This window comes from Mustela nivalis (genome assembly GCF_964662115.1).
Source record: "Mustela nivalis genome assembly, chromosome: 10".
Lineage (NCBI taxonomy): Eukaryota > Metazoa > Chordata > Mammalia > Carnivora > Mustelidae > Mustela > Mustela nivalis.
The window spans coordinates 3,960,114-3,972,989 of record NC_139029.1 but is presented as its reverse complement, the minus strand read 5'-3'; the positions used below and the strand labels follow the sequence as shown (position 1 = coordinate 3,972,989).

General features: G+C 38.9%; 1 protein-coding gene across 16 annotated transcripts in view; it reads right to left on the bottom strand.

Moving 5' to 3' along the window:
- Window positions 1-12,876, bottom strand: part of CAMTA1 (calmodulin binding transcription activator 1) — an 814,199-nt gene that overhangs the window by 774,377 nt on the left and 26,946 nt on the right. For 14 of the 16 annotated variants that reach the window (XM_082685287.1, XM_082685261.1, XM_082685288.1 and 11 more), the window contains exons 2-3: window positions 12,290-12,359; window positions 7,066-7,184 (exon numbers count right to left, since the gene is read on the bottom strand). In XM_082685287.1, the coding sequence (XP_082541413.1) occupies window positions 7,066-7,184; window positions 12,290-12,359 (189 nt within the window). Of the gene's footprint in view, window positions 1-194; window positions 331-7,065; window positions 7,185-12,289; window positions 12,360-12,876 lie in introns of those variants that run through there. The other 2 variants (XM_082685285.1, XM_082685260.1) reach the window with 2 other exon arrangements.

The following is a 12,876-nucleotide window of genomic DNA, read 5'->3' as shown; positions in this document are numbered from 1 at the left end:
ACAGCAAAAAATGAACACACACACAGCCCAGCTGGACCCAAACCTGCCCTGAATGCCCTGTGCTCCCTAACAGCTCTGAAAGCAACAGTGATTTAGCCTCCAAAACTGGAGGAGGGGGCTTACGACACCTCTCTAAAGACCACTGAGCACAATCACGGCAGACTCAGACTCAGGACATGGGTGGCTTACCTAGCTAGCACTCAGCTGACTGGTGGCAGAGCCAAGACGAGACAGAGCCAGTTCCTGATTGCCAGCTGTGTGCGCCTTCCAAGATCTCAGTGGTCCTTGAGTTCACTATGAAAGTTCTCACTTCACATCTTAATTTATAACCTGAAAAATAAAACCTATAACCAATTTTCTAACACACAGACCCACTGCTCGTCTATGGGCTATGATTACAACCACCTGGAAACTTGTTTAAAGTTGTTCTCGAACTAATGAGAAAATCCAGAAGTCAACTTCAGACTAAATCATGTATTTGCACCAAGGTCTGACAAGAGACTTACAGAAATGCCTGCTAAGCCAAAATCAGTTTCTAAATAGTTCAATGGGGAGAGGGGTGGGATCACCGCAGGGCACAGGACAGCGTCCTGAGCCAAATTCAAAAGACCCTGCCTGAGAACAGTCACTGTTACATTCACGTTACAAGAGACAATTTGGTTTTGGCAAAAAAACATCATCCATCCCACTTATTAATGTTGTTAACATAAATTTTATTAATTTTCTACCCTTTTTTATGTAAAATATATACATTTGAGTCTTATATCTACATAAGAAATCCCAACAGCTCAGAAATATATACTGAGTTTTTGTATATTTACATATTTCATTCATTCAACAAATATTTACTGAAAACTGACTCTGGGCCAACTATTCTTCCAAGTGCTCTGTTCTTAAGTAACACAATGTAATAAAAACCACTGGGGGCAAAACTGAGGCAGGTCCAAAGGAATTTTCGTCCAGAATTTCTTTCTGGGGCGCCTGGGTAGCTCAGTGGGTTAAAGCCTCTCTGCCTTCGGCTCAGGTCATGGTCCCAGGGTCCTGGGATCGAGCCCCACATCGAGCTCTCTGCTCAGCAGGGAGCCTGCTTCCTCCTCTCTCTCCGCCTGCCTCTCTGCCTACTTGTGATCTGTCAAATAAATAAATTTTTTAAAAAAATTTTTTTTCTTTAGTATCTTATTCAAACGTTATGAACCTTACTCTACTCTCTGCAGGTAAGATCTGCTTCTTCTCCAGCTGCTCCTCAGGGCTAAACCCGCTTGTCTTGACCTCTCCTTGCCTGTCTTCCCCCAGAGATGCAGAAGGATATCCACCCCCAGCATTTCAACACAGCCACTCTCCGTCTGCTACCACCACGGCTAAAATGACACAGGCTCTGATGACAGGTGCATGCTCATTGGGACTTCAGTATCCATTTACCTAACCTCATACTACTCAGTGAAACAGACAGGTTATAGTTAACCCAACTGCTACAAAATCATCACACTTAGTTTGAAATCTGGTTCCATACACTGTATTCAAAAATCAAATGGCATCCCTCTTAAAACCTGGCTCTCTGTGGTGCTGTTCGTATCTGCACTTTCCTACCTGCGCCTGAACCAGGAGAGCCCCCGCCTGGACTCTGAGAATCACCTGGGACCATTCAAACCATTATCAATGGCCAAAGCTACACAAAACAAAGGCCAATCTCAGGGTTAACTAACCTTCTGAGTCATCAAGGCCAATCACCTCACTCACCTTCACAACACTAATACTTTTCGGTTTAGCTTGCGTGGTGGAAATCTGCAGAGTGCTAAATGATTATCCCCCCCAAAATGTGGGTCTGTCTTTCAAAATGAGAACATATAAATGCACTAGAAAAACCAATCATTGAAAAGAATCACAACCCTTGAAACTATGACTCTGTAAGGTATACCAAGGAAAAAACACAAAAAAACACTCAAGAATCTATGCCTACACACACACACACAATAACTAAAGAAATTTTGAAAAAGGCAGAAGTATTCAGGCATTAAAAAGGCAAAGTCTCTCCCTATAAAAAACATTTCACTTAGGAGTTCTTTCCTTCCAGTTCTTTGGCACGACTTAGACTGTACCAGTGGAGAGATACACGTGCTCTACACAGACAGATTTACCATTAAAAAAAGATGCATTTGGGGCGCCTGGGTGGCTCAGTGGGTTAAAGCCTCTGCCTTCAGCTCAGGTCATGATCCCAGGGTCCTGGGATCAAGCCCCACATCCGGCTCTCTGCTCAGCAGGGAGCCTGCTTCCTCCTCTCTCTCTGCCTGCCTCTCTGCCTACTTGTGATCTCTGTCTGTCAAATAAATAAATAAAATATTAAAAAAAAAAGATGCATTTAATATGAAAACTCTGAAGCTATCACCAACTGAAAACTTTTGATGCAACTTTCTTTACGATCAGTACAAACTAGAATTCTCATTTGTTTACTTCCTCCAGAGAAACTTTATATTAGAGGAAAAACAAAGAGCACTAACAGTTCAAAAACAGCCGCACACAGAAGTGACTGGAACACTGAAGCAGAACATTTTCGCTATAAAGGCTTGTCGGTGTGGTTTCAGCTCGGCTTCGGAAGAACGCCGTCTGAAATCCAGATCCAGTGACTGCGGGGGATGCAGTAGCTGTATTTTAAGTCAAACAGCTAATTAATGGCTAAACAAAAGAATTTCGGTCTGGACAACATACATGGAGTACTAATATGTGTAATTATGAATAGTCATTTGTGCAATCAGAAAGTTGCATTAGCATAATTATTTCTGGCTCTGGGCCTTAAAAATATTAACTTAAAATGCAGAAACCTTCTAACAGTTCACCTAATGAAGACGTGAATGCCAGACTGATTATGGAGTAAGAGCTGGTTCTTCAACAATTCTGCTCTGTTTAATACGTTCTTTCTCTCCTGCCCTGGATATAAAAATCAAGCCTAACCCTCAAGTTACACACAGGTTCAAAATTTCTACTTTTAATATTTTTTCATTATCCAGAGCCTACACATTAATATTCATTAAGAACAAAACTACTTCCCTAAGAAATGAGTGTTAACTTTTTTATCCTCTAAGTTGGCTCCACACGGAGCACGGGGCCCAACTGGGGGGCTTGGATCACAGCCCCGAGATCAACACCTGAGCTGGGGTCAAGAGTCAGATGTTTAACCGACTGAGCCATCCCAGCACCCTGAAATGAGTACTACCTTTAAAAAATACTTCACGCAGAAACCTAGGTGGCTCAGTTGGTTAAGTGACTGCCTTTGGCTCAGGTCATGATCCCGGAGTCCCAGGATGGAGTCCCGCATCTACCCTGCATCCGGCTCCCTGCTCGGCTCCGCTCCCTCTGACCCTTCCCTTCTCCTGCTCTCTCTCTCTCTCCCTCTCTTTCTCTCATTCTCTCAAATAAATAAATAAAATCTTAAAAAAAAAACACACAATGCAAAACTATATTAAGTTTATGTACAATATAATACTTGAAGATGTAAATAAATAAAGAAGCCAAACAATTCTATACAGCAAAAGGATCAGAAGTCACTAAACAGCTGTGAGATCTTGAGAAAGTCTATTTGAATTGTTCTTTGGGACAGAACTGGAGAGGGAATGGGCTCCGAAATTAAGCTGCATGTTAGACTCCTGAGTCCAGCACTCCTGGGCACATAACTGAACATCTCTGTGGCTCAGATCACCTGGCTGATACCGTACGGATAACCACATAGTCTGCCTCACAGGATGAATTCCAGGAATAAACTTAAGTATTCGCATCAAGGACCCTCCCGCGCCTCACCCACAGCGCATGCTCAGTCCATGCTGGCTGCCGTCACTACTGCCACCACCACCATCACCCCTCCTTTAGGCTGTGTGTGGCTGAGAAAGCCTTATTCGGAGTGATTGGTTTCTAGACACAACATTTATTTTGCAATTGCAAGTAACATTCAGGAAGTGCAGGAGATTTTATCTATTCCAATGCGTTAAGAAAGGTCCTAGGAGCTTAGCTGGGCCCTAAGACCTCCTTATCTTCTGGTAGCCTTCCTTTTTAGTGACTTTCAGCTTCACCAAACATTTGCTTATGAACCCACGATACTAATCCTATGTTAACTCCTTTTAATCCAAAATTAAATGACAGAATGGATTTGCCAAGCACACTAATGTGGTTAAGAGTTGTGGGTCTTTGATTAAAAGCCAAGAAAACATAACAACTGAACGAATGTTCCTAAGAGTTAGTAAGCAACATACAAGAAATTAAGTTTAGAGATAAACTGGCCCTAACAAGTATGCTATCTTGACCAAATGAGTTAACTACTTTTTACCACTGTACCTTCATCAGTACAAGAGTAAAAGAGTAAAAATATGGCCTATCTTGTAACATTATTTTAAGGCTCAGAAGTAATTACATACAGTGCCCAGCCACCAGCACAGACAACAGGGGCTCAATAAATGGCAACATGCGATGGACACAATCTCACTGTCCCTCTCAACAAAGATACAGTAGCACCAAGCCACAGCCCTCCCTCCCAACCAGCGGGAAGCGGCCCTTCCTAATGGCAGTATGACTAAACTCAACTCCGTGAGCAGTTCCACAGACCTCATGGGCAGCTCTGACTAAGCATGACTCTGCCATAAACAGGACCAAAAGCCCCAGTGAGAGACAAGCCGCCTCCAGGTGTAGCGGCAGCATGCAGGACGGCCGGCGGCAGAACAGGGGAGAATGCCAATTCCCAGCTAGACGGAGGAAGGAAGTGCTTTAACAGAAGCACTGACTGTTTTGTTCCCGTTATCCAAGCCAGTCTAAAAAAATGTTTTTAAAAAGGACCAGTTACCATCACCACGTAACACTCTGCAGAATTAAGGACTCCTAAGACTTCGGCTGTCACTCCAAGAGTCCCCTATTTTTCCTTAAGCCAAAAATAAACAAAAAAGAAAGGCAATGTCCTCTACATTGAAATGAAATATGGGCCAGCCTTTAAATTCAGTTCTCTCCTAAGAGTTTTTGTTAGTGTTGAGCTGACAAATTACTGAGAGAACAACAGGTCCAAGGGAAAAGGGTATGAGAGCCTTGACCCCTGCCAGCTGAGCCACCCGTCCTGCCTCCAGCCACCCTTGGGAACACACTTTGTTCATTGGCGTTTCCAGCAGCAGTGGTAACTTGCACAAAACAATCCACATGTCTCAGACCCCTGTTTTATGGTTCGCCAGTCAGAGAGGTGGCCACAGTTTCCTGTCTGGACAAAGACTTTCGCAACACTGTGACCTAAATCAGCAGCTCCAAGGAGCTATGAGGGCTGGGGTCCTAGAAGAAAATATGGAACAACCCCGTATTTTCCTTTTAAGCTCATCCTCCATAAAAATTCTTTATTAGGTGTTTTATAATGTATCTGAACTATGAGTAAAGGGGAACATATCAATAACCAGAGACAAATAAGTGAGAGGTGAAGTCCTGTGCAAGGATCTGAACCATCTACCGACCAGCTTCAGGTTCTATGACTCCAGCTCCAGAAGACCCTAAAGACCACGAATTTTAATTAAGCGCCTGCTGTTTTCAAATATAATTTCAAGTCATAATTAAAAATAAATTGCCAATTTCACATAAAACATAATATTGAAAAAATATATACCAATTACATACTTTGCTTCATTTCTAAATAAACTGGAGCTAACATACAATAGGAAGGCAGCAGAGCCATGTTTCAGGGAATACTAAGAAACACACTGAGTTTTTAAATAATTCATGACCTAGTTATGACCTACTGAATGGCTCCCAAACCATACTATTTTGCTGACAGAGTAATGATCTATGATTAAAACTAATTGTCAGCATATTTACTTTGTTTTCATGTTTAAAATAGTTAATCAATGACTGATTAAAACAAAAGGCCTCTAAACTACCTAATGTTTGTCAAGGTAGAAGTATTCTGTCTAAGGGGGAAATATAATTAATGCAAATAATCCAAATATACATATTTTAAAAAAACTGTAAAATCAGTTGAGACAAGGTATCAAAGCTATGAGGGTCTACTAAGTATTTAAATCTGTAAACTAGGACTAAGTAGACAGACTCTCACCCATATAACCTCTTAAAATTCAAAACAAAAGCACTCTAGGTCAAGAAGTTAGAACAGAATAATCTTTTAAAGGTAAGGATAAGTAAGGAGCACTACTGTCTTCTTGTGTCTTTTAACAAAACTGAGGGCCCAATACGGGGGGCAGGGGGAGGGTATTTAACTTAATTTGGAAGTGAAAGTTCAACCAGCAACACAAACTGACTTAGATCAACTTCGGAAAACCAGTAATCACAGCCGTCTGAACTAAAGGAACAGAATTCCCAGATCGATGGAATCATCACCACACTAAATGGGTATTACCCAATGTGGAAATATTCAGATTTCAAAATTAAGATGATGACAAGCAATTCACCCTTAATATGAAGACTCCCAGGCTAAGACTTACCAAAAACAAGAACCATCATCCAAAAAGATACTTTCATTCATTCTACTTTACCAATCTTTTAATCAGATGCCAAATACACAATCTGTCATACAGCCTCCATTCCTAATTTAAAAACTCCTATCATTAAGGTAAACCCATAAACACTCCATGCAAACTCTTTTCATCAGAGAGGACTGACAGCTGTTTTGCTAATAAGAAGCCTGCCCTTCCCAGTTCTACAGAAACTTCATACTGTCAAGACACTGCATGTCTTGTGGAACACTGGGGCTGTCTCTTTATTAATTCATGACAACAGAAAAACTAGTGTTTAGCTGAGATGCAGGCAGAGTTAACCACCAAATGCAAGACGCCAAAATGCAAGAAAACACAGTACAGTAACTCATGCTACCTTAGTAAGTAAGCGTGCACATTTTATATTTTTCAACGCAAGCCAAGCAGATTAGAGGTAGTTCAAGAAACGGAGGTTTCTGTTAAATCCAGATTAATATTTTCTCATTTACAATCCCCTATTCAGTATTCTTATTTTAAAACTAGTAAAAGGTAGTATACTATGCCAAATGACCTAACAACTTTGCCCTTAAAATAATTATACCCCTAAAAATAGAAATTTATCTACCTCATTAGTGTTCCAACGGTGCCTCTCTTTGGGTAAACTTGAACATTTCGGCAGACATTCAAGCAGCTTTTTCGGTAAAAAGATTTTTACATGACTACTATTGCTGTTCCCATGATCATCTATAAAGAAGAAAACAATAGATTCAGAGAAAATAATAGAGGAAAATCTCCTTTTAAGTATACTGGCAAGGTCAGAAACAGCAGCTTAAGTCTGGTCACTGTGAGACCAAGACACCATTCCTCTCGGTTAGCAATGCTCATTTACACACTGATCAGATCAGGGGCAGCAGGATCTGGTTAAGAGGCTCTAAAATAAGATCGAGCTTTTTTGCTCCATGACAAGCGAGTGGACAGGGAATATCCCAGCAGCTGCCCATAACCAGAACATTACTCTTAAAGGTTCTCCCACCAGGTTTCCATGAAGTACATCCAAATTGCAAAAGGATTTAACCTCACAAAACCCAGAACTCTTCTATCAACCAGCTGAAAAAGTTTTAAGTTTTTTAGGGAAGAGGAATTATAATAAAATATGACTATTTTATTCATAAGCTAATACTACTTCATCCCTAAGAATACAAATGAGACTTATCCTTTCAAAACCAAATTACAAATTTTATAAATATAAGGAATTTACACCTACAGGTAGTTACCTAGGTAAATACAGAGGCTGGTCCTTCTAGTCTAAACCTAAAAACATACCATGTTAATTAACTTGATTTACATATACATATCTATTTAAGTAGTATCTTTCATCAAAATGTAACTCTCCTAAATTAGTGACAGCAAACAAAGTTCATTACTTTCAGACAAGATGGTATGTCTGACTGCCTGATAATCAGTCTCCCGGATACCTTCTAGAAGAGACCATTTCCTTTATGTATTATTTCATTCATTCATTCATTTACAGGTCATTTCTTAGTTCATTCCCATAACAAAGTCCCTTTGCCTTGCTCAAAATTTCTTGCCAGTTTTGGCACACTTAGGTCAAACTTTTGAATTACACAGTCCAATTTTTTTTTTTTTGGAATGCTAAATGGAAGCCCCAATATCCAAAGAGTGCAATGCATAACCAGGTACTAGGAGCAACAAATTAAAACAATAAACACTGAATTTGCTCTAGAAAATCATAGTTAAAATAAACTTATTCTGATATTAAGAGGTATAATAAAAACACTGAACTCCAAATCAAGAATTCAAGATTCTGACCCAGTTCTGCAACTTTCTAATTGTGTGACCTTGGGTAAGTTACTTAATAGTCTCGGTTTTCTAAATCAGGGAGAATTAAGTAATCTCCAATTCTCCTCCAGGTATAAATCCCTTTGAAATTTACTGCCATTCAATAAATTTAAATGCCTTACGATTAAAGAACCTTACATAGGCATACAGGCATTAGTTAATAATATTAAAAGTTAAATACAACAATATATCTTTCCAGTCACTTACTGTAATTTTGTTTGGCACAGCCTATTTTTTGAACATGTGAAAAACATAAAAGAATAAAAAATTTTCTGCAATCACAACAAAATCTTCTCCAAACATTTTTCATCTGATTAACACATCTCTTCTCAAGGGAAAGACCTTAAAAGAAAAATACTGTGCACAGAAATAAAGTCTGAAAAAATTTACTACATAATATGGAAATATTTTAAAGGGAGGAACTTAAGAGAATTGTAGCATACTAAATCTTTTTTTGGTCCATGAACTACACAACCAATTGAATTATAATGCCCAATCTTCTATTTCTAGAGGCAGTATAAAAACTTGAAAAACTTAAAAACTGCTTAAAATTTTAACAGCAAAATAAAACTAAACTTTTTAAAAATCTTGTTATGAAACCAGAAAACAAAGTGTTCAACTAAGAGAATGTTCATAGAAAGTTCTGTATTAATTACCCTCTATAAAACCAATGTGATATTATGTGCTTATGCACGCTCCCTGCACCTCATCCTCCCCAGGGAGGCACCGTGGGCCATAAAACTTTAAAGCACAGAATACCAAAACGCATGAGCCAATACCTCCCTTCTCTCTTCCTTTAAAGAGGTTTTATTCCCATTTTTTTTAAATCTCCTATGATGTGTACAATTCTGAAAGTAGAGGTGAAATTCTAAAATCTATACTCGATTCAAACAGTCACCATTTACAGGATGCCTTTTACAAAAACAGTATTACACGGGTGCTCAATCAATGGGCTTTCTCTGAACTGTACGGGACCAGTCATATCTCCAAGAAAACTACTATTTAAAGTATAATTTTGAATGATGAACAGAAGATTAAACACTGATGAACAGATTAAACCCCAGCTTCTATTTTTGTTTGTGATCGCAACCTGATGTTAAGTATCTACTCTTGTAAGCCTCCTTGAGGGACCCAGCTGTCCTGTGGCTATAAAATACGCACGTGTGTGTACCCCTACGTGTGTGTACATACGTGTACATACACCTAGACTTGCGTGCTCCCACCTGTGTAGAGACACATGTGCATGTGCGCTTGTGTGCGTGCGCACGGATTGCGAGAAAAAGAGACTCTCTTCTCCACGGCACAACTAGCTGCCACAGAAAAGTCTTCTGTCTTCCACTCTGATACCAAATCAAGCAGCGGAGAATTGGCCCAAAGGCTTTTTTCAAGAGGAAAAGGAGTGTCTGTGTAAGCACGGTCTCCATCGCGACTCCAAATACAGCACTTCATAGGGATGTGCAGTCATGGCTTCAAAAGGAAGAGGAGTACGACAGGCCAATGGGTTACCCTGAATCAGTTTTTAAACTGTGCTATTTCCAGAATTTTAGGTTCATGCTGAATATAAATTGGATGTTTTTTAGAAATATAACAATGGGTAAATTTTCCCACTATGCATTATGAAGATGGCAATTTTTATACTGGGGAAAGAAGATTAGAAACTCAAACAGGAAGAATCTTAAACTCATATTTTCCAAATTTCATTTTTTCCAGTTACAATGTGATGGAAGAGTAATTCTGCTTTTCATACTGGAAAAGAACTGCTCGCTTGGCCATACTGCACAAGCTTGTGTTTTTTAATTAAAAGCTGCTTTTTAATGTTTTTGGAAAAACTATAAATGATACAGTAATTAAATAAATCATTGGGCCAGTTTTTAAAAGTTTGTCTCAGTACTAAGACTATTAACAGTATCTTGAGTTAACAGTGAAAGTACGGTATATACCAGTTTCAACTGCGTTTAAGCATTTAATCCAAATAGTTAACCTTTGACACTGCAACACAGAAGTGTCAACCAAAGACAGGAAAACATTTCATTATCATTATCTAGCAAAATATGCGTGTATGATATATGACTTTGCAAAATAGTTTTCTAACCTACTTCACAGTAAAAATAACTAGTGAAGCTCCTGAAGCTGACAGATGATGCAGCCGGCTGACAGCTCTGATTCTACAGAATAAACCATCCTTTCCAGACAACCTTTAAATATTCTCCAAACAATAATTTTAGAGGCATCGTACAATTCAACTAAAACTCTCTAAAATATGCAAAAATGCTCTTTCACTTAGTTAATTAGGCAAAAGGTAGAATTCTTATTTTCATGTTTTACTTCAAAAAAACAAAACTCACATTACCAAATCCTTTATCTATATCAAAAAAGATATATAGAACTCTCTCCTTCGAACACCCTTATCGACTCCTGTTAGGGAAATGTTAACTATATTAACTCTAACCTGGAAATGATAATATCCATTTTATTCTGATTCATAATTAATAAAAATTAAACAATTTTGGTTCCATGAATAATTATGAACACTGTTATTCAATCAAGTCAATTATGATTAATCTGTCAACCTCTAGACCAAACTGTTCAAAATAAGTTGGTATAACGGTGTATCCAACTGCTGAATCTTATTGGGAATATATTTGATCAACAACTTGGAATGGTAAAATTAAAAGGAAGCTCTACAATTTTTCTGTTCAGCTCTAATTATTATGTGCTTAGATTTAATTAGTAGGATAGGAACTGATTCAGGAAAACATAAGCACATATTGTTATATTCAAGTCAGCACAGCGTTCACAGCAGCAAATACAGCCGTCACTAACCTAAGACCTTCAAATCACTATGCATCCAAAATAAATATTAATTAAGCAACAATGTGCTTAATTATGTACCAAGCATCAGTATGATAACTCTCTAAAAGAAATTCTCCAAAATGAATTACTCAATTGTAATTATCCAAAAGACTTTTGAAGTTCAAAAAAAACCAAAAAACAATAGTTTGGGTTTTTTTGGTGTTTTGTTTGTTGTTGTTGTTGTTTTTCACAGAAAACATAACTAGTTTTCACTATTTAACAACCCCTTTCCCTCTTCTTAGAGTGCGTGATCATCAAATCTCACCCTGCCTTTTTTAGGTGGCCCAGGTTTACCCGCTCTCCCTGTCAACCATACCACCAAATCTCTGGTCTGAGTTTAGGTCAACTTCTAATTCAGGTTCAATAAACTTTATCATTATTTCACTATTTAACAGGAATTTACATTTTCAATTTATTTATTTTTTTTTTTACATTTTCAATTTAAAAATACGCAAGCAGAGGCAGAAAAAGTGGGAGCACAGAAGTAGTGCAATCGATAGCTTCAATTTAGGTTCCGGGGCATCCTCTGGTGCTTCATTCCATTCAATTTCAATTTGAGCTGCACGTGATCAAGTAAATTTATTTTCTACTATTTATTAGGAAGTAAACATTTGCAGGACTCTACATCAGGCATCCAGAAAAGATTTTACATTGCATTCTCTCACTTAATTTTCACAATTATCCATTAGGGCATAATTATCCCCATTTTACAGATGAAGAACCTGAGGTTCAAATTCCCTTGCCCAGGAGCCAAGCGAGTGACTCAAATGGGATTCAAATGTGACCTGTTGCTTTTCCCACAATACCACACGGCTCCTACTCGAAGTCACTGGAATTAGATACTAGAATTATAGAACTATTGTATTAGTATCTAGCATTTGCAGAGTGCTTTGAATTTCCCATGTGATTAAATGCTTTGCCTTTTTGAACCCTCCCAGAAACTTTACAAAGGGAGTATTATTTTGCTACCCCCAGAAGGATTAAGTAACTCATCTAAGATCACACAGAAAGTTAAAGGCAGAATGCAGGTCCCCTAAGGCCCAGCCACAGGCTAGTTCCACTGCACTATCATGATGGAGTTACTCTTACTGCCAAGCCCACCCCTTCCTGTAAGTCAAAAGCTTTTCGAGTCCTACCTTCTAGAGGTGGCACGGTGTTGAGAACACAGTAGGTGCTAGTTCCGCAGAATACACTTTGGGAAACGCTCTAAGGAAACAGAAAATAAAATGTAAAACTAATCTTTGAAAAAGATATATACTGGCTCTTCTGTGATATTCCTACCGAAGGTACAAAACCTGAATCTAATCATGAAGAAACATCAGACAAATCCAAATTAAGGAACATCCCACAAAATGACCAGCCTGTAATCTTCAAGAGTGTCAAGGTCCTGAGAGTCAAAAAGGACTGATAACTCCTCTGTATTAAAGGAGTATGAGGAGACAACAGAGTGTGACCCAGAGTCCAACTGGACCTTTCTCTACAAAGGTCACCGTGGGGTGGGGTCATCTGGCCAGCTGCAGGAGCAGGTGAGGATCAGAGGGTAGACATGCCTCCGTGTTAGTTTCCTGATTTTGATCACTACAGTGGTTACAGAGGAGAATGCCCTCACCTCTGGCTTGCAGGAAATACATAAGCAAGCCTGTGAGGACATATACCAGCAACTTATGCACACAAGGTTCAGGGGGCAAAGAGCTCTTCTCGCTACACCTGCAATTTTTCTGAA